This window comes from Peromyscus eremicus, chromosome 19 (assembly GCF_949786415.1).
Source record: "Peromyscus eremicus chromosome 19, PerEre_H2_v1, whole genome shotgun sequence".
Taxonomy (NCBI): Eukaryota; Metazoa; Chordata; class Mammalia; order Rodentia; family Cricetidae; genus Peromyscus; species Peromyscus eremicus.
Genome location: NC_081435.1, coordinates 32,254,133 through 32,276,613, shown reverse-complemented (window position 1 = coordinate 32,276,613; position 22,481 = coordinate 32,254,133). Strand labels below are relative to the sequence as shown.

General features: G+C 43.8%; 1 protein-coding gene across 3 annotated transcripts in view; it reads left to right on the top strand.

Annotated features, from left to right (window-relative positions):
* Dpysl3 (dihydropyrimidinase like 3) overlaps nucleotides 1-22,481 on the top strand; it is a 108,046-nt gene that overhangs the window by 43,144 nt on the left and 42,421 nt on the right. The window contains exon 1 of one of the 3 annotated variants that reach the window (XM_059246161.1): nucleotides 5,850-6,007. The exons of 1 other annotated variant lie outside the window; for it this stretch is intronic. In XM_059246161.1, the coding sequence (XP_059102144.1) occupies nucleotides 5,969-6,007 (39 nt within the window). In that variant the 5' untranslated portion in view covers nucleotides 5,850-5,968. Of the gene's footprint in view, nucleotides 1-5,849; nucleotides 6,008-20,597; nucleotides 20,668-22,481 lie in introns of those variants that run through there. One more of the 3 variants, XM_059246162.1, reaches the window with a different exon arrangement.

Below are 22,481 nucleotides of genomic sequence, written 5' to 3'. Positions count from 1 at the left end.
TTAAAGGCATGTATCAGGATCAAGGGTGTGTGCTACCACCACCTGATTTCTATTTATGGCTGACTATTTGACCTCTGATCTCCAGGCAAACTTTTTTATTAACATACAAGTAAAATATCACATTTCAGCACAAATAAAATATCACCACAGACTTTAGTGTTTCTTCATATCGTATGGGTTTCATCTTTGGTTAATGACGTTTCAGTCAGAAGACTGAAGCAATTCTCTTTCCCTTGGTAGAGCTGTCCAGGGAGATAGGGAACTTTGCAGAAAGCTTTCCAAGCCTTGCCAACAGGGGAGAAGCAAATGGAGGTCAGAAGTACCTCTGTTTGGAGTTGGGCTTGAAATGTCCTGACCCATTAAACACCTATCTTTGGGACCTAGTTTTCTGAACCCCAACAGCATCCTCATTTTCACTGAGTTGCTCAAATGGAAAAAAAAAATTAAGTGTGATCCTTTCTCATAATGCAGTCACATCTATCAGCAGTATTGATGTTTTTACTTTACAAGGCACCCAATATGGGACTGTTACTTTGGGAAAAGCTAGCATTATTTCAGGGGGCCTTTGGTGGCCCGTGTGTGTAAACTACTCTTCAAACACGCAATGCCTTTAAGTGACTTCCTCTTCCATTTTCTAACCTCACTCATCTCCAATGTACTGGCAATCATTTTAAATATGACATGTGTTTTTTTTTTTTTTTGACTCACCTCTTTTCTTAGGATGCCAGCTTCATGAGAAAAGGAATTTTTGTCTGGTTTGTTTAAATATGTGTATTCCTCTTACCTTGGCATCATGATAGAAATTCATCGAATGCTAGTTGAATTATATTATAAATCATCACAAAGCCACTCCACTGTGAGATAGGTAATACAATCTTCAATTTACAGAAAAGGAAACTGTCTTAGTTAGTGTGAAGTTAGTGAAGAGATACTATGACCAAGGCAATTCTTATTAAAAAACAAAAAAACAAAAACAAACATTTAATTGGAGACTTACAGTTTCAGAAAGTTAGGCATTATCATTATGGTCCAGAGCATGGGGGCATGTGGGCAGGCATAGTGATGAAGAAGTAGCTGAGAGACTTACATCCTGATTCACAGGCAGCAGGCAAAGGGACACGCTACACCTGGCATAGGCTTTTGAAACCTCAGAGCTCATTCTCAGTGACACACCTCCTCCAACAAGGCCACACCTCCTAATTCTTCCCAAACAGTTCCACTAACTGAGAACCAAGCATTCAAATACATGAGTTGATGGGGGTGGGGGATTCTCATTCAAACCACCGTGGAAACCAAGTTTCAAAAAGTAAATGTGAACTGGTGAAAATGATAGACACAGGAAATTGACACAATGGCCTATGAGCCAATGCTCCTTTTCCTTCCAAGTCTGGGTCCTTAAGCAACACACTTGTCTGGACCCAGTCCATGCTTTTTCCTTGGAAGCCAATATCAAAAGTTTTCAAAATTCCCAATTAAAAAAATGTTTGTTTTTCTATTGCTGTGATAAAATGCCATGGCCAAAGCAACTTTTATAGAAAAAGGGGGTTTAGTTGGGCCCACCTCCAATGATGTACTCTCTTCAACAAGCCCATTCATTCCTCCCAAGCCTCCCCAAACATCACCACCAACTTGTGACCAAGGATTCAAATGCAGTAGACTAGAGGGGACATCTCACTCAAACCACACAACCAAGCCCTTGGTCTTCTCCATAAGCTTTGATATAAGCTTCTTTAAAGCTATGGCCTCCCAATCAGTGTTCAGGGACAAGATGTACTCTACTCAGTCATCCTTTGGACTATATGTTGCCTTGGGAATTGGGGGTTTCGCCATATTAACAAAATGATTCTCCAAACATCTTGAATTGAATCCAGAATCAGGAAACTCTAATATAAGCTACAGAAAATCAAAACTAGTATTTTAATGTAGAAGAAATTCTAAATGGTCTTATTAAATAAGAAACACAGAGCCAAATACAGAGTTAAAAGCCCAAGAGATCAGAGCACTAGTGAATAGCCTTTAGCTTACCATTCACTGTTTTCCTTCCCCTGAGAGAGAGCCTTCTCCTGTGTGACCCATCTTTTTATTGCCTTTCTGTTCTACCTTCTCATTGGCTCTAAACTCAACCACATTATTTCCTCGTCACTGCCTGTCTACACAGACCTTCAGGTCTCTATGGTTGGTATTGGGATTAAAGGTTTGGGTCACCGCTTGGCTGTGTCCTTGAACACACAGAGACTCTGCCTGCCTTGTAATCAGATTAAGGGCATGTGCCACCACTGCCGGACTTCTGCTAAATGGCTTGCTTTTAGCTCTGATTCCCAGGCAACTTTATTTATTAACATACAAATAAAATCACATTTCAGCACAAATAAAATATCACCATATTTTAAAATCTAGATTCCAATTATATGGAATATTTGCAGAAAGGCTATTCTACCTGTATAATCTTCCTTGAGGTAGCAATTTCAGTGATCAGGGACCTATTTGAACCATTCAATGAATAACATTGACACATTTCCTGCTCTCATGGAGGGGGAGAAATCTATTTCCCGGCAATAATACCAAGTGTTACACTAATAAACCACGTGGTAAAAAGTACTATGAGGGTAGATAAGTCAGAGACTGGGGCTAGCAAGCAACAAATGGCATTCTTCTGAATGAAAGTGGAAGTATATTCTACAATTAACAGTGTTATCATTCACCTTTCTAACTCTACCATCTAGAAAAATGATGCCCTTTAGTGAGTACAAGGAAAAGATTATATGTGTATTATGGGGCTGTGTTACTAATGAGAGATCCTCAAGTAAAGAACTCAGCCAAGAGTTATCCTGTAAGCTTATAGAGCTGAAGGATGGCTTGATAGACAGAGAAGAGTCATAGTCTGGATGTATTTAAAGGCAAGAACTGAATCTGTTGAAAGATTGATAGGAAGGGTTAGAGTATGACTGATGGAGTGCCGTCGAGGATGAAGACAAACCTTCAATCTGAGTAACTAGGATAGAGTAGCCATTGACTAGTTATTGGGTGCGGCAGGTTTGGTGGCCAAAGTTAAGTTTCTTTGGGACCTACACCAAGTCTCTATTTCTATGTGTCCGAGTCCCTCTGTCTCACAGTTTCCTGAGATACTTAAAGCCAAGTCCCGCTGTGTATCCAAGGAAAGGCATGCTGACTCCTTCTGTGGAAAACATCACACTAATTCCACTGCTCTCTTGGCCAGACACAGAGGCAGCCTGAATTGATGGTTGTCTTGCCTTTCATATTGCTGGAATCACCAAGGAAGGCTTTTTTCTTTAATTATCCCGAGGCTTCTTTTTTTTTTTTTTGCAAAGAAAGAGGAAGATGACTGAAGGGGACGGCTTAACGAAAGAATTGTTTGTTGTATGTTTCTGATGATGGCAGCAGCTTGAACCAATTAACTGGTTATTATGCATTCCTGTGCACGGACATTTGCAGCCGTCTGATCCCAGGAACACATCACGATTCCTACTGAGCATGGCCTCTAGATTCAATCTCGACCTCAACAGGTTTAGTCAACTCTTGTGATTTAAAACAGCACACACACATATACATGATCATCAAGTGGTCAAAAAAATATGGCAGGAATCTAGTGAAGAATGTTCTGGATTTCAGTAACAGCATCCAAGGTGATAAAGGCATAGAAACCCATGAAGTGAACAAAAATGAGAGAATGAAGTAAGGAAGAGAAGAGAGAAGAGGAGACAGAAACGGAGGAGGAAGAGAAAGAGCGGGAAAGAATAAGAATAGTAGTGGGAAAGATTTGTTTAATTGTAAGCATTCAGTATACATCTTTGTTTTTCCTAAGCAAATTTATCAAGAGCTCTTCCAGTAAGAGTTAAGTTTGGGACAATAAAATCCAAGAGAGATAGAGACAGGGAAAGAGACAGGCAGACACTCAGAGAAGCACACACACACACACACACACACACACACACACACACACACACCGTTCTGCATATTTTCATAGCCCATAGTTAATTCTCTCTTTGCTCTAAATATAACCCTACTCATTTGCATGCCAGTCCCAGAATTCTTTGTGTTCTCACAACTCCCTCCTGGCTAGTGGTTTTAGCATCCGTGTAATAACAAATGGAAATGTTCAGGGTGTTTCTTTGACCCAGCCTTTTCTCTCCCTTTCTTGTCTCATCCTTTCCTGTGTCTTGAAAAAGAATTCAAGGTGGTGACCTTTGCTCGGCGTTCCTCCTCCTGGCCAAAAAATAAATTGGGGATTGTTGCCATTTTTCTTGTGAAAATTGCATTCTGTCCAATTGCTCATGACTAACCGGAAGCCTTAGATGAACATACTAGAAAGGAGTGTTTCAGGCAGTTAGTGTGTCCTTTGATTATGTGATCAGGCTAGCTCATTTCCTGTTTATGGGAAGCAGAGGCTATGACATTCGGAACGCTCTTTCTGTAGGTGCCTTATATAGCTGTTCTGTTGCAAGAAAACCTTCAGTGTAATTGCAAGATGTCAAGAAGTGTGGTCGGAGGGTCTGCCTTATAGCAATGTCAGATCCCTAGCAGATTGAATCATGCTTAATGACATGCACGGAATTCCTGTTTAGTGGAAGGAACATTTGGGCTGAGAATTGGAGAGTGGGGGTAGTCATAGGAAGCTTAAGAAGATTTTCTAATTTTTGCATAGTAAGCCAGTTTTTTGAAGTTATTTAAATTGTATGTTTGGGATTATTTTTTAGGAAAGCATCCCCCTGCATCCCTCCTTGCCATCGCTGTTCCACCCATAGTGGCCTCTCCAGTTTCTCTTGGCCTTGTCAGCTAAAGGACATTATGTCCCAGCACTTCAAAGGCCATCTCTTTCACTCTTGCAAATTGTGTCTTTCAACAATAAACTCGAGATTTTGCGCTGCGCACCTGGCTGGTTGCTCAAAGGCAGCAACATTGGCAAAAATCCGTGACTGCACACGGGAACGTGCAGGGCTTCTACCTTCCCCTTACAAGGGTTTTCTCTGCCTCGTGCCCACAGAGCAACACAATGCTGTTTCTTAGGTTGTAAGAGTCAGGCAGAGAGTATTTTTAAAATACAGGGAACGAGCAAGAAGCCGTTCCTCTTACACACATCCATGCCCCGAGTTAATTTTCTTTGCATTTTTAAATACATGTGTCCATGGTCTAGGAGCATCAGACCCTGAGTCAAACTGCATGAAGTCTGACCAGTTCTCTGCTCTCCAAAGGGCTGTGCCTGCTGTTTACAAATACCCTGTGAGTAGCAGAGGCGCCGCCCAGCCTTTGGTTCTAACAAAGGCAGCGGTGCTACACTCCGTTCGCAAGTGGCGGAGGACAGCCGACTCCCGGAGATGAGTCCGGTGCCATCTCCTTTTTAAAAGCGTAGTAGGGAAGATGGGAGATCAGTGTAGGGGATGGTGGGAGGCGTGGGTGTTCGGAGGGGCTTGGCCCTGGAGGCGCGTGGGCCACTAGCGGGGCTTCGCCCGAGACTGCAGCATCTATGCCCTGAAAAGTCCCTCGCGCCCCCTGGTGGCTGAGGAGCCGGCTGGCTCCGCGGAGCTAGCAAGTAGAGGCGGGGAGGCGGGTGGGGGGAGAAAAAGTGGGTGAGGCAGATGCAAAGAAGAAAATCAATAGGGATAAGAGAGAAGAGGGAGGAGTCTCAGATCAGCCATTCCTGCCTTACGGGGTCCCAGCTGGCACCACAAAAGAAAAAACAAAAAAGAAACCCCAACCCGGGCGTGAACGCCAGTGGAGGAGGGTGCGAGCGGCCGGGGGCGGGTCGGGGCGAAGGGAGACCGGGAAGATTTACTATTGTCTCTGGCAGCCGCCGCGGGAGCCCGGGAGGGGGGCGGAGGCGAGAGGAGGCGGCGGCACCGGCCAGCGCACCATTCGTTCCACCTGATCTGGGGCGCTGTGCGCTGAGCCAGGCGCGCGAGCAGCAGCAGTAGCAGCAAGGCAGGCATCCCCTGCAGCCAGCGCCGCCACCATGTCCTACCAGGGCAAGAAGAACATCCCGCGGATCACGGTGAGTCGGCCGGTGGCTCCTCGCCGGCCGCGGGCGGGGAGGCTTGGATGCCACTGGCGTCCCCGCCGTGTCCCTCGGGAAATAGGGACCCAGCGCGGTCCGGGTGCTGGAGTGCGGCGGTCAGCCCAGACGGCGCGGCCGGCGCCAAGCTGATGCAGCGACCCTGGGGCTTGAGGAAATCAAAACAAAGAGGAAAACCTTAAACGCGGAGAACTTTGGGTTGTTTGTCCTTTTCCACCGCCCAGGGCGCCTGGCTCACAGGGCTCCCCGGATCCTAGCCTCGCCTGGGGATGGGGTTTGGGGGTCAGTGTGTGCTCCTGCAGCTTGAGGTGTGTTTTTTATTGATGGATCCTTGGGGTCTGGCAGGGTATGAGAGATGACACCTTTCTCCGCCGGTACTTGGCAGCCGGACCGCGCCCCTCTCCTGGCTCAGGCAGTATGGCTTTGATACCGGCGCCTCAGAGAGGGCGTTGTGGGTACCTGGACTACCAATCCTCAGGAATACCCTCCTTTCTCACATTTAAACCGATCTAGGTTTGGGTGTGTCAGATTCCAATCTCAATAGCTAACGTGGCTGCAATGAAAATGACCAATTTTATTTTCGCCTTAATCGTTTACCTTTTTCATGCCATTCCTATTCCTCGTCCCAGAGAAAGCTGAGTTTTCAGAGAACATTTTAGTTTGCAGTTGCACACGGACGCTGAGGGCATGCGGTGTACAACTGCCATTGTGTGTGAGACTGAGGCGCCCGCGGCTGGCTGGTGCACCTAGGGCGGGGTAGAGAAGGGGACACGCTTTTATCATCTACCGAAGGGGCCCTTTCACCAGTTTCCACCCAGGTGCTGTCCTGGACAAAATACCTCGCCCAGCCTGAGATTCCTCCCTGATGAGTTGACTTGATGTCCTGAATAGTGGGGACATATGGCAGTCTGGGATAGCATTAAAACAAAAAAGCAAGAGCCAATGACATTTAGTAGTTTAGCAAGAAGTAGTATGGTTGTTGTATTGAGTGTGTGTGTGTGTGTGTGTGTGTGTGTGTGTGTGTGTGTGTGTGTTGTGTTAGAGGGATGGGTGGCTACTCCATCTTTGCAAGGGGAACAAAGGAAGTGATAGTTGGCCTCTGAGAGGCTCTGCAGCTGCCCCAGGGCTGACTTCTACCTGCCACCTGCTCAATTTGTAGGGATCTGCCAAGATTTTGCCATGAGCCTGAGTCCGTACACTTGTTCCTCTTGTACTTGGAATAGCCCATGCAAATTGAGTGAAGGACCTTCTTCATACCCCTACTGCACCGCATTGTTAGGTGCCTTATTTGTATTGTAGCATCTCACCTTCAGCATGCACCTGAGCCTTCCTTCACTTTGACAATTGCACCCCACCTCTACCAGCTGTCCACCTGATCCCAGGGAAGAAACACTCCCGAGGGAGAATAGTTGAGCTGGGTAGGGATCCTTTTGCCTGGCAGAGGCTTTGGGCTTAACAGTATACTCCTGTATCACTACCTGACAGCATTCACGCTCCATTCTTGGAAAACATTGTGTGGCTGCAGCACGGTCAGTGCTGGCTTGGTGCCAGGTGCCTTTGCAAAGAGATATAGACGGTATCACAAAAAAGAATCGAATTGGGACCTCAGCTTTATTTTTATATCGGTTACTTCGTTGAAGTGACGAGGACCACATCTCTTCTGCTATTGCAGCTGGAGGTCCACTGCATGCCATTTATTTACACCTAATGGGCACTTGCCAAATATCCTTTTTGGGACAGGCAGAGAACCATCCCCCACCCCGTCCAATTTTTAAAGGCCTGTCATTCTTCTTACAGACCCAGCCTGTGACATAGCATTGAGGACCACACCCATTCTTCTAGGTATCGTTTCAGCTACCTTTCAGGAAAGATAAAGACATTAAGTCAGGATAGCTCGCCTTCGGAACCATAGAAACTGTGGCTGTGCCCTGCCCTGTTCTCAGGAGTGGGCTAATAAGGGGTTCCCTTTTGTCTCTGTTTGGATGCTCTTCCCTAGGGTACTTCCTTCATTTTCAGTGTGGCTCCCATTCTTTCTCTGTGCATGGGTGTGGTGCTACATACAGCGGGTGCTGGAAGCTGGAGCAGCATCTCCAGCAGCTAGTAAGGGACTGGACAGTGGGTGTGAATTTCTTCAAGCCAGGCTGCCTGGCAGTCATTGTTAAAAACCAGGCAGATGACAAGGAGGGCATGGCAGGGGGCGGGGCTGGTCTTTGGGGATCAGGAATCCATTTCTAGATCTTTCTCATGCTTTGTGCTTGCATTTCTGTGAATAAGGATTCTTTCTTGGAATAAAACATCTTTGTATGTTTGTATGACTATAAAAAATTATCTTTACACTACAAGTATTAAAATACCTTCCCTAGACATAGGTTAAAAAACATATAAAAATATGGACACAGCTCTACACAGATTGAAAATGTGATTAAAGACCTAAATACAACATGTGTTCCCTACTGTTGATATTGGTTCCTTTTTTTAAATGACTAACCTTCTAAAATTCGAATGAAATGTCCCATTCCCTGTCTTTTCTGTTAAGGCAGCCCCACCCAGTAGCTCAAGTGCCACTATAGGCTGAAGACTGAAGGAGGCAGCCTTTCCTGAGCCTGACCCACTTGCCTGTCTAGACACCACCTTCGGCCACCATTTTTGGTAGAAGTGTGGGGAGGTTTCTCTTTTATTTTGCTTTATTGCTTCCCTCCTTCCACCTGCTCCCGCTGTCCTTGTGAGCTGAAAGCATTTCTACTCTCAGGTGTGCACTGGTTTCCAGAGGGCAAGAGGATTGGCTGTTGCTGACAACGGAACTGGGGTGGGGATTTGCTCGTGAGTAGCTCAGGCTTGGGTCTCATTTTGCCTTTTCAGGGCATCAAGGGGAACCAGGCTTTCCCCCTCAACACTTGCCCTGGACTCTCTGTGTCAAATGCTAGTCATTCTGGATTGCTCGACTGATTAAGCAAGGGATGCTCTAGGTCAACTATTTGATACAGTGCCTGCTACATAGTACCAGTTGAATGAATGGGTGATTAAAAATATCTCATAACCTGTTATTTTGTTATAGTATTGTGTTGTGTGCACTGCATGTTTTTCCCATTCAAGCCTAAAATTAATACAGTCTGACAGTAGACTTATCCATATTTTAGAGATTTAAAAAATACTTCGAGAATCTTTTATCTAATATGTTCCATAAAAAAAATATATATAGCGTTTGGGATGATACCTCTACCATGTCAATACTGCAGGCATTTTTTATGGTAATGGTCAGTCATTTTCTCTCTCTGATATAAGCTCCAAATTGAAGCAGCTCAGGAACGGGAAGACCCCTGAAGTGTGGGTACCAGTACTGTCTGTGCATTTTCTCATTTGAGCATCCACAGAAAACCACTTCCTAGTTTGGAATGTGGAAACCTAGGTAGATGGAGTCAGTTACTCAGAGTCACACAGTGAGAGTTTGGAGGAAAAGCTGGAAATCATGCTCACAGCTTAACCAACTTCAAAGTCATCTTTATGCAGCTGGTGCCTCCCAAGGGCACATAAAGAGCCCCAGAATTCTCTTATTCCCCCGCCCTCCCTCTCTCTTTCTCTGAGACAAACTACAGAGAGGTGGCTTTTTCCAGCTACTAAGGGATTTCTTTAGTGTCTTGTAGATAACTACATCTCTGTTCTCTGGAGGTTGTGTTACCTGTGTGACCTTTGAATATTGCTGGGTGACATACCTCAGAATAGCAGCTGGCGGTTTCAGTCTAGAGCATGGAGCCTGAACTCTGAGATCTTGCTGGAAAGGGGGCTATTGTCAGGCTGTAGGTTCAATGGCCATTTTTTTTTTTTTAAAGAAATAAAAGAGTCCAGTGAACTGGAGGAGTGTCTGTGGCCTTTGGAGTGTGGGACTAGACTTGACTTGGAGGGAGGAGGCAGTGACATCTGCACCCCACATCTGTGTGTCCTTTGTGCTTTAGAAGGTATCACTTAATGGGAAGAAAATGTTAGGAGGTGGAGAATTAGAATTTGGAGACCAAACGAAGGAGACAGCCTATCCAAGTAAGGAATCTTGGAAGGGGAATTCCAGAGTGAAAGACAGATGAAATATCTTAAACACTTAGGAATGGGAAGCATTTGAGCTAACTGATTGTGGAAATGTCAACTCAGGTCATGCCTGGAATATTTGTTTTGTTCCTTTATATTCTGAGCAGGTATGCCATGATTCCCAGCCAGGCTATTCTTTCTGAAGAATAAGCAAAATGCCCCAGGTGTACTAAAAGCTTTGAGTACCAGTTGCTGTGACCAAACCAGTGAAATACTTGGGGGAATTCCAAACAGATTTCTTAAGAGAATTTGAAACTTACCTGGTTCAACCACCAGCTTGTAAATAAAACTCTTTCCTCTTCATTCCACTGGGCTGATGGGAGGTTCAATGAGCCCTGACCCCTGAATATGGTCCGTGAACCCAGATGTGTTCAAGACAGTGAACACTGGTTTGTTTAGAAAACCTCCATTACTTCAGAGTGTGAACATTAATAAAGGAACATTTGGCAGCTGTCTGGTTTGTAAGGAGACTCCCCCGGGAAACTTTTAAAACATGTTTTCAAACACACACACACACACACACAAAAAAAAAAAAAAAAATGAAAATGATGTCATATAAAACATTAATGACTTTTCTTGCCTTGGCTATATTATAAGTCTGTAGAATTGTGCCTGTTGTTCATTTCTGACCATCAGACCAGAGTCCACCTTTGGACAGATCCAGAAACTCCCGAAAAACATTTGAATTGTACTGTTTCAGTCCTAATCAGCTTCAATCTTGAGTGACAGAGGCTGGATCACCCTTTCTGCCGGGTTGTTCACAACTCAACTTGTCATGGCTTTTTCTCTCCCATTTTCTTTCTAAACTAGAAAAACTAAATTAAATTTGAAGAAGAACAAAAACCCCTTTGTATCCTATATGGCTCTTTGTTTTTTAGCTGCTGGCATGTTTTATAGAACCATTTGTATCTGCTTATTATGCTTAAAAGCTGCAAAATGTTAGCTCCAGTAGGGATGTGTCCCTAGGGTACAAATGTACCTGTTTGGTCCAGCCCTCTTAATCAGGAGGGAACAAGAAGATGGGAAGCGTCTTCCGCTCCCAGGTGATGTTAATAGGTGAAAAGAAACCACGCCCCCTACACCCAGTGAAGCCCTCATCAGGTCCATGCACAGCTTCACCTGTCCTCCATCTTCCCTCAGGCCGGTGGGAAACAAGTGGAAAAGACCTTGGAAAACAGGATCTTCTAGAAGTCCCTCTTTCATCAAACCAAATTCAATCCATGTCTGTGTCAACATATGAAATAGAGTTCCCTCCAAAATAAAAGCACGTCTGGTGAAATAGGATGAGTCCTTCCACCTGGCTTATTTTGAACTGAGTCCCTTCGTGGAGTAGATATATGACTTCTGAGGAATGTATCCTCTGAGCTTCATCTCTGGTTAGCAAGATGAAGCTTAAGCACAGTGGAGCTGTTGTAGTTCATTAAGTGACTGAGCACAAACTAATGGAATTAGTTCATTTAGTTCACTACAAGTTGTACATACAGTTACATATCACTATTGTACATTCTAGAGAAAGGATCAGATTCCCTAACTTGACTAAAGTCACAAGGGTAAAAAGAAAGACCCTGGGATTGTTCCATCCAGAGACATGAAGAGTTGCCTAAGCAAGAAAGCAGGAGTTCCATGGACACACGTGACTACTCCCTTCCCCCCCCCCCCTCTAATTGTCTACACCTGGTAGCTCAGGCAGCAAATGTTTGCAGGAGTTGGGGGTTGGGCTGGCCAAGTGTGTAACATCACTGCTGGAAGAACAGGGGAGCCTATGCCCTTCTGACGTGGTTCTTTCAGGCCTCTGAGTTTCCTTCTGGCTTTTGCCCAGGAGCACGGAGCAGTACAGGATGGGATAGCAGATGATGTTTTTTTTCTGCCTTGCTTAACTGCAGATCTGGGCCCAAGGCCCCTTCTCGTTCTCTGTCCCTGTCCTTTTCCCCAGAAAGAAGAAGCCGGGCTCCTATTCCCATTCAGCTAAGCAGTGACACACCCAGCACTCTAAGCCAGATGGAAGCTCCATAACAGAATGGCCCAGGAACCTATTTGGGACATCAGGAACTCAAAGACACATTTCTCATGGCTCACTCTTTTTTTTTTTTTTTTTTTTTTTGCCATAGAAATGCTAAACGATAAGCTATGAAGGATAAGTGAGAATTCTTGCCCCCATGATAATATGCAGGATCTTGTACATCTTATACATGCACTTTAACTCTGCACTGAACTACTATAGCCACAGCCCAGATTTTATCTGAAGAGAGGCATCCCTTAGTGAAGAGTCTCTTTTATGACCACAGTGTCAGAGGGCCCTGAAAGGTTTGTTCTCAGGTCTGCCCTTGCCTCTCATTTACCTGAGACTTTAGGCAACCTCAGAATCTGCATGGGTAAACAGATCTTTGCACTCTCTGATCCCCAAGGTCCCTGCTAATGGGAATGATGCCAGGGGTCAGCCCTTCCTCCTCTGTTCCACGCCCACATAGAAGTTATAGACTCCTCCTGGGAGGGAAGCAAGAGTAGGGGAATGCATGAGATGCTGTTGGCTTTCACTCAGCAGGACCAGCCAACATCTGCGTTGGATATAAGGGACTTTGGTTGCTTTTTACCCGTAAGGTCTCAGCTTTTCTTATTTAGGGAGTGGACAGCTAATAGACTCTCTGAAAGAACAGTGGGGTGATAATGAGTGATAGTCCCTTTCTTTAGCAGAGCTTAGGTTAATGAAAACGAACATTATTAAAGCGATGCCATGATTCATTTGCTGTCACTGTGCCTCCTTCAGTGAAGGCTGCCATTGATAAAGGCACAAAGGCGACAATTGCCCCAAATCTAGCCTAGTCAAACAAACAAGCAAACAGAAAACAACTCTGAGCCTGTGCTCGCCCAAGCCTTTTTGGCTGCCTGTGCTGATGTTTTAAATATGATGGCTGCTGGCCAGTGGAAACAACCGCCTCTCAAAAGCCCAGTAATGCCGCGGGCTCTGTGTGAGGTTACCAGTGAACCTCCTGCACTCAGATAGGTGATTGGCACATAGTAGGTCCTCTGTGTAAGCTAAAGAAAAACCCACAGACAATGCTGAATGAATACATACATTTGACACTGACCTGTAGCATTAATTTAAATAGAGAAGATAACCTGAAAGAACGTGCTTTTGCTCCTGAGCACCAGCCTCTCTTTCACTGACAACTTTTGAGAATATTCATTCCTAAGACTTAAAGATATGGTCTGAGTGTAAGAAACTGCCTCACTGAGCCGAGAGAAACGGGACATCACTTTCACTGAACAAGCAAGTTACTGTGGCTCAGGGCCTGCCTTCAGCAAATGTACCTGGAAGCCCCCCATCATTTACACCTTTCTCTTCCCTGGCCGTGCCCACTTCCAAAATCCGTGCACCCCTGTTTCAGGGATCTACTGGTTGTAAACAGACACATCATTTCTCTTACTAAAAGCAGCTTAAAGAATGCATTTAGACCATTAACTCTTCTTGCAAATAAAAGAAATTGTCACTGTGACTCTTTGAACCTGAATGCAAAGTAAAACTTAAATGGCTGCCTCTGTCTGCCTTTGTACGTAAACCGCAAAGTCATTAGAGTTATTAGCTGCTATTAAGCCCATTGGCACATGCACAATTAATTTGGTATTTTAGAAATACTGACTAGGGGAGCAGTTTATTGCTCTTTGTTTTTCTCTTTGTATTAGAGTTGAACATTCACATAGAAGGTTGTTATGTTTGCTTGTGTGTTCTCAGAGATTTCCAGAGTCTCACCCCACAATTGTCCTCTTTTTTTAGGGCTTGTATTTGGAGTTATTCTTGGCATTCAAGTGTTTGGTAAACCTCATGTATTAGTTAGGTTGGGTCACCGCTGTGACCAAATGCCTGACAAGAAGCAACTTGACAGAGGAGGAAGAATTTATTTTGGTTCAGAGTTGGGTTCACAGTCCACGTTTTCGGAGGAGGGATGGCGGTAGGGCAGCTCCATGGTGATGAGAGCCTGAAGCTAGAGCTTCGCTTCGCACTTCCTTGCATCCTGGCAGGACAGAAAGTAGATGAGGAGCAATGCCAGCCTGGAGCAGGATTTTTCATGTCCCCCATTTTATTCATTCTGGCTCCTAGCCCATAGAATGATGCTGCCCATGTTGAGGCTGGGTCTTTCCGCTCCCGTTAGACCTCTCTGGAAACACAAGCTGAGAAGTGTCTATAGATGACTTTAAATCCACCAGAGTCAGTAGTTTAGATTAGCCATCACCCTCCCTGGTTTGGTTTTCAGAGTGTGGTCCGTTAAAGCACAGTTTTTGAAGCTCATGTCAGTGTGACCCATGGAGTGACAATGAGTCTCTGTCTTTGCTACTCTTTTCACTGTGGTGACAAAATTTCTGGAAAGGGTGACGTAAGGAAGGGAAGGGTTGATTTTGGCTCACAGTTTGAGGGGATCCAGTCTGTCATGAAGAGACAGCATTGCAGCAGGTGCCTCCATGGTGACAGGAGAGATTCCTCACCTTCTCACGCCCTAGTGAAAGATGAAGCAGAGAATGGTAGGAAATGGGACTTCCTCATAAAACCCCAAAGCCTGCCCCTAGTGACTCTATACATGAGCTGATGAGGGGCATTTCAACACAGAACATTCTTGTTGTAATATCAGTTGCTGGATCCCTTTGCTCTATAGGAGAAGGTAAAGCCTGGGAGGTCACTCTATTCATGGATCTAGGACATTGAAATCATTTGAATTAAGTACTGCATAGTTTATGATGGTGACATAATATTGTATTGCAATACAACCAGATGCAATAGCAACATTTTGATATTTTTATGTTGTTAAATTGCTAGTATTTTTTGACCACTAGCCAAGTAAAGATAGTCACAGGAAATCTAATGCAGATAACATAAGGAGCATTAGTTTTACAAGAAGATTCGATATTTACTGCACCTTACATTAATTGACTTCACTCAGTGTCTCACTTAATCCTGAAAACGGTTTGATTAGGTAGAGTCCCAGCAGAGATCTTTTCATTTTATTGGTGAAAAAAAAAATGTAAAAATGGAGCCTTTAGTTCACAGAAGCCTCGAGTGGCCGAAATTCAAATTCAAGTTTATCTGACTCAGAACTCACATTCTTAACCCTATTACATGGAGCCGATTTATGTTCTACAGTTCAGAAAATCTCACATTTCTGGAGACACAAAACTGTCTCTCATCAAGTCCACACTATACCCTCTCTTGTGTCCCATGAGACATAAGTGGTACAAGAAATATGAGAAGCAGCTCATTGGTGACCCTCCTCTGCATGGGGGCTGGACCTGCAATCACTGTTTCCCGTCCAGAAGCTTTCCAGCCTCCCCACTCAGAGCCCAGTCCTAACTTGTCTTCTAACATGAGCAACTTGGCACGGAAGTAGGTAGGCCTCACTTTCACCCCCCAAGGCTGCTGTTCACTGAGCTAGAAGAAATACCAGTGAGAGGGTTTCTTGACAATGGGAATTTCACCTTCTCATTGAGGACTCCACACTGCACATAATAATGGTAGCCAAGATTCTGGAGAGATTCGGCTTGCTGTGGCCCTGAAAACTTCATGTAGTCAAAGTGTCCTTAGCGCTATTTTAGAAAATTTGGTTTCTGTTTAAGGTGAGCAAACAAAGACCCAGTTGAATCTGGCTTTTTTTCCCATTATAGGTTACTGAGCATTTAAACTTAAGTTTTTCTTCCATGTTACCAAAAAAGTAGTTATAGAATTATTTATCAGCAATATAAATAAAACAAAGGCAATAATCATAAGTGCCAATGAAATTAGCAAGAAATAGTCATTGAGAACCTTATTAGCATGCCCATCCATTGGGAACTTTTTCCTTATATGTGTTGTTCATGCTCTTCAGTGCTCCCTCAGTTTTTCTACAATATGTTATTACAGTTCTTTTTATTTTAAGTACTTTTCCATAAAATTGTTTTAGCCTGTTCAATATATTAATTATCCCTTTGCTTGGGGAATCCAGTTAAATGAATCCTATTTTTTTTTCTTTAAGTTTGGATTGTTTCTAAGATCTTTGTATCAACAAAAACTAGAATGGCATTAATTTCCAGCTCCAGGTTTACATATATTTGAGGTCAAATGAAAAGCTACCATGTGAGGAGAAGAGTCATTTGTTCGGAGTCCCTCAGCTCACAGGTCTTAGAAACGAGATTTGAATAGTTGACATCTCCACAGCACTGCACCAGTTTTCATGGAAAACGCCTTTTTCTCTGTTTCTTTCACTCCTCCAATGAGCACGTTTATTTCCTCACCAACACCCTTTGCTTGCTTGTCTGTTTTCTTAAAGCTCTGATATTTGTGGAAATGGGTCGTGTCCTGGAAGCCAAGGTTACCCAGCAGGAAAGAGAAAGGGGCTGCCTCTTCCTGGCCCCTCCCCTCACTGGTTTAATCCATAAGTTTGGAAGCTGATTTTCATTTTCCATTTTCTCTGTCCTTTCTACTCTCCAGGAAAGCTATATTTGAAATTATTGCCTCGTTTCCCTCAACGTTGACCTGTGTCCCAGATCATCATGAGATTACTTGTGTAGAGTTATTGATAATTCAGCAACAGTTTTCTGTTTTATCCAACACAGCAGATTTAAATTATGGCCTGATAGAAATGGGAAGCCTCAAGCAATCTTAAAGGTTTTAAAGCCATTGGCTCCAACCCTCTGCTTCTAGAGCCTTCATTCTGGGTTATTCCCAAAAAAGACACCTTTGATTTGTTTCAATCCTTCCCTGGTGTTCTATCACAGAGCCTTTTTGCTACAAGAACTCATAGGAGCGCATATTTTGCTTGGTTAAGGGCAGGAAGACAAATTTCCTGTTATCCCAGCTCTTATGTTTATACGTTTAAAACAGTGCGGGTAAGAGGGAAAGTCATTTGCCAAAGGCCATACAAGATTTTTTCTTTCTTTCTTCTTCCTTTTTTTTTTTTTTTTTTTTTTTTTTGGTTTTGTTTTGTTTTTGCTTTTCAAGACAGTATTTCTCTTTGTAACTGTCCTGGAAGTTGCTTTGTAAACCAGGCTGGCCTCCAACTCAAAGATCCTCCTGTTCCTCTGCTTCCCTGGAGTGGTGGAATTAAAGGTATGAGCCACCACACCTGCTCTCTCTCTCTCTCTCTCTCTCTCTCTCTCTCTTTCTCTCTCTCTCTCCTTTCAAGTGGCATTCCTCCTTGTTGGCTTTGGGGATTTTTCTCACTTTTTTTTTAAAGGTAGGAGAGAAGAGAATGTTAAGAATCAAACAGTCCCTAACCAGATCCATACATTTGCTTCCTAACTTCCAGTCCTTAAAATGGAACTGTGTTTGGAGAGAGGATTTTTACTTTAAAGTACTTTAAGAGAGAGAGAGAGAGAATTAATCAAGTCAAAAGAAACCTTTAAGGGATAGTCTTAATCCAATATGAATTTAAAAAAATCACACCCCCACCCCTGTGCGCACACACAGGCAGAGTACAATTAAAGATCCTGGGAGAAAGTCATCCACAAACCGAGGAGGGACGGATGTCTCAGCAACCACACTTGCCAACCATCAGACCTGCAACCCTCACAGGGTCACCCAGCGTGAAGATTAAAGGTGGAGAACTTAAAGATTTGAAAGCTCATCTTGTGACAAGAATCATTATTTATACAAAATGATACCATGCTGGAGCATGAGTTTAGAGATGGAATCATATTCCAACCTTGAAGGATGCCTGGGATATAGTTACTCTTAGCCTTACCTCAGAGGGGAGCGAGCTGAGGCTCAGAAAGTCAAAGGCCTATGGTTATTGATGGAGCAAGGTCCAATGCTGTGGGGTATTTGTACACTGTGTGAAAATCTATTGTTGTGATTGGTGTAATAAAAAGCTGAATGGCCAATAGCTAGGCAGGAAATATAGGTGGAACTTCAGGGCAGAGAGAGAACTCTGGAAAGAAAAAAGGCAGAGTTGCCAGCCAGACATGGAGGAAGCAGGATAAGCACTAGGGAGATGAAGTAAGGAACCTTGTAGAAGAATATAGATTTAAAAATACAGATTAATTTAAGTTATACAAACTAGTTAGGAACAAGCCTAAGCTAAGACTGAGCTTTTATAATCAATACTAAGTCTCTGTGTCATTATTTTTGGATTGGTGGTGTCCACAAGAAAAATCTGATTACAGCCCAAATTTACCTTCTTGTCTGACTTTAAGTCTTCATTGATACACCATTCTCCTTCCCAGTGAGAGAGTTAAGCAGGCTGTGAGGAGCCCTTGCTTACCAGGAGCTTTGATGTTCAGAGAAAGAAGCAAAGGACCCCCGTACTTCAGTGAACTTGGACCCAGTTCAGTTCGGAGATAAGACAAGTTTGGCTTCTGATTTCAGGGTAAAAATTGTGATAGGGGAATATAAGAAGACAATGTAATTAGGTTTCTCTAGAGTTTACACTTCCAAAAAATGAGGGTATGAATATCTACATACAATAAAAAATTAGCATTCCTAGTGACAGATCCCTGACCCTGAAGAAATCTGAACCCACTCTCCTCACCTTTGCTAAAGCAAAAAACCAAATCCGTACAGACATGTCATAAGTAAACACAGAAGCTCTATGTGAGATTTTCCCATTATATAATTTAGAAATATTTCAATTAATTTTAAGATTTTACTTTGATTGAAACAATAAAACGATCAATATGCAACCAATGAAAAACAAGAAGTAGAAATCAGACGCGCAGCACTCCCTCCTGTGTGGTATGCAGATGCTTGCTCGTCTATGCTAAGTTTGCCTGATCTACCTGTGGGCTTGATCTGTCGGCAATAAAATCTTCAATTCAGACCCTGCTCACTATTGGTCATCATTGGCTCCACCCTAGCTCAAGCCCATCACCTTACTGTAGGAATTCCCCTCAGAGCTCCATTGTGCTCACCTCTAAATTTATTCTCCATGGGTAATCACAACATAGACCAGGCCAAGTGACTGTCTTGTTGAAAAGTCATCTGTAGTACCACAAATAAAAACCAACCAAGGCCCTGGCTCTGGAGGCTGCATGTGTTTCCTGCTGCCACTGGCTTCTGGTGGCTTGGCCTCCCATCCCCCCTTGTCCTTGGTCATGTGCCTGCCTCTAGCTTACAGTGTCTGTATTTGTTGTTGTCTCTAAGTGAACATGGGATTTTCTTTTTTCTAAGACTCCGCCATTCAGAACTTTCTTACTGACAACTTCTCATATGTACCTTCTTGGAAAACTTAATAAAAAATGTAGATGTTGTGTTTATCCAGGTTGTTTTATTATCAATAAAGACTCGGGAATCAGATGTTGGGGTGAAAACCTGACAGATCACAGAAGGGACGGAGGAGCGACCAGTTGACTTTCCATCCACACTCCCCAGATCGAAGAGTCCTCAAAATCTCTAAGTCCCTCCCTCCTCCTTCCGATGCATCTTTTCTCTCCATATTCGTGGCTTCTTTGTGGCTAATTCCAGTCAGCTAGTCACTGGCTCCACCCTCTGATTCAGGGTTAATTTTATTAACACGGTCTTGGGGTGTCACAGTGTGAGCAAATGTCCTGCAACACCTACACTCTGCATTCCGCTGTCAGCTGTCTTCTTTTTTTTTTTTTTCTTTTTCTTTTTTTTCTTTTTTTGCTTTTTGAGACAGTGTTTCTCTGTGTAGAGTTTCGATGCCTGTCCTGGATCTCGCTCTGTAGCCCAGGCTGGCCTCGAACTCACAGAGATGTGCCTGACTCTGCCTCCCGAGTGCTGGGATTAAAGGCATGCACCACCACCGCCGCCCGGCCTGTCTTCTTTCTAAATGTCTCTAGTCTCTGCTGAGATTGTACCTACCCCTCATCCTGTCCCATGTTTGCTCTTTCTCCTTTCCATCACCATAGTGTCTGATTTGTTGTTGTTGTTTACTATCATACCACTAGACTTTAAACAGGACACACAAACATCAGACAAAGGACTGGAAACATGAATGAATAAAACATCACACTGTACCTTAGCTTTAAACTAACGTGCTCTCCCTGGTTAACTGGTTTGAGGGCAGGAAGGAAACAGGATTAAATATGAAGACAGAATGGGGGACTATTTGGAGAAGGGAAACAGCCCGAGGGAGCCAAGGAACACGTGGAGAGCAGTGGGGGATGGGACAAACTGGAACAAAGTGTACTGACACATCTATATGAAAATGCCATCAGGAAACCCATTAGTAATGTAAAAATGAATAGCCATGAGGAAAGGCCACTAGACTATCTTCTCAGAGATAAAGGGGTCGGTCATATCTGTGTGGTTCCCTGCTGTCTAAGCAAGGCCTTGCTTGGGCTACCCTTAGGAGTAAGGTAAGGAAGAAAAGAGGAAAACTGGGGAGGATTGGGGTGGCAGGTGCAGGGGAGTACTTGGCTCTTTTTTCCAGACACAATTTAATACAGCTCAGAGTGTATAGTCCTTTGCTGGGCATAGAAAGCTGGCAACTGTTAACTTGAATTTGAAACATTTCTGGGCAGCTGCACGTCACAAGGGCTAACTGCAAAACAATTCCAAAAGGTTGTTCTTCCTGGTGGTGGGAACATAGAATGTTAAGTAAGGACCCAGAAGAAGGGAGCACAGCTTCATGGCTTTGTGGGTAAGGATGAAGTCAGGTTGTCTTCAAATATGGGGAGCATATTCCTGTAATGTTTGCATGCTCTTGGACAATAGGAAGCAGTCTTGAGTGTAGTCCAGAAATTGCCACTTGTTCCTACAGCCTGAGAAGCTGGTTGAAGATAAAGCTTTGCTACAAGTTCGGATTGCTTTTAAGTGGGGCCTCATTTGTAGTTCCTTCAAGAGTTCATTTCAGTCCAGGCCTTCCTTGTTCTCCGGGAGTTTGTAATTTTCCCTGTCAATATAGCTTGGGGAAGTTTGGAGTCGGTGAGTCAAAATAGTTGCTGCTTTAATAGGCCCCTTGCTAGTGAAAGCGGCTGTGGGTATATAGGTTTGTCAGACAGATGGAAGGCTGTGACCAAGAGAATTACTCATGACCATAATCTGTTTCGTGTGTTAAGAAAGGACCAGAGAAAATGCGGCCTGCCTTCCCACCCTACGTTCCTTTATAAGAAGTGTGCTGTGGTCTTTACCATAAAATAGTTAGGACTTGTGTTTGTTTGTTTTTTTTTTTGTTTTTGTTTTGTTTTGTTTTGTTTTAACTGAGCTGAACCAAACTTTAAAAAAAAAAAAAAAAGAAGTGTGGGGGAGGTAAAAAGTCAAACTTTTTTGAGAACTGAGGAAAAAGGAGGCAGGTAGGCAACAAGATAGATGATTTTCATCCTGAGATGTGGGTTCTTGCTTTTAAAGGAACCGATACTTGTTGAATATCTTCTGTATCCAGAATTTAGGTTCACAAAAGTCTTTGGGGGCAAAAATCATTTTCCGGAAGGCCCTTCTTCCTTCCTCTGTCTGGCTGCCCAGGCTCAGGCCCATCACATGGGTTCTCGGACTGCAAAGAGGACAGGGGGCCCTTCTTTGTTCTCCTGTTCAGAACATTCAAGTGTGCACAAGTTACGGCAAGCTTGAGCCCATCTCTGGTCTTGAAACAGTGCCTTTCCCCAACACCCTTTCTTCCAGGAATGTCTCTCCGGTGGGAGCTGGGACAATGCAAACTGTGCCGTCTATAAAACGTGTCCACCATGGGACAGTTTTAGGGAGTTGCATAAGTCAGTGGTTGCATGCTTTTAACCACAATTCCCAGGAAGTCCTGACCAACTTTTAAAATATAATCTCAGACTTGGAAAAGGATCCCTGTGGCCTCTACTAATTGCTGGGCGCAAACGCCTGTCATTTGAAGGTGCCGCTCACATATTCCAAGGCCCAAGCCGGCATTTCGCTTCTGGGAATTACATTCTGGCTGGCTTTCAGATCTAGTGAAAAGGTTTCTTGTTTCTGAAAAGCAATAGGGTGAGAATTCACCAGGCTTCCCTGTCACTGTAAAGATGGAGTCAAAGCTAGCTGTCAGTCAGAAATGATTAAAGAGAACTGCCTCATACAAGAGGGGTGGTGTCCATTCATCCACACAGCAGCGGAGACAAGACATCACTTGCTGGAGCCACAAATCTATGGTTCTTGATTCCTGATGATCTATCGCCTTTCATTGTCTTTATGGACTTAGGAATTTCTAGTGTGATATTAACGCAAGTCCATCCATTAATAGCATTTTTCCTAAATCCCAGGCCCCCATTTCTGCTACCTATCTATTTTGTTGGCCAGTGCCCAAAATTATTATTCAGTTTTGCAGCTCATCGTTTTGTTACTTTTTTCCCCCTCTGTTTTTATTAATGGCTCTTCCTTGGGAACCCTGTTTTGAACCATGGTGAACTTTTGTACATCACTCCCCTTTCTCCAGCTCTTTAGGGATCAGACTGACCTCAATAATATACTATGCATTTTAAAATTCCTGTTCTTGGT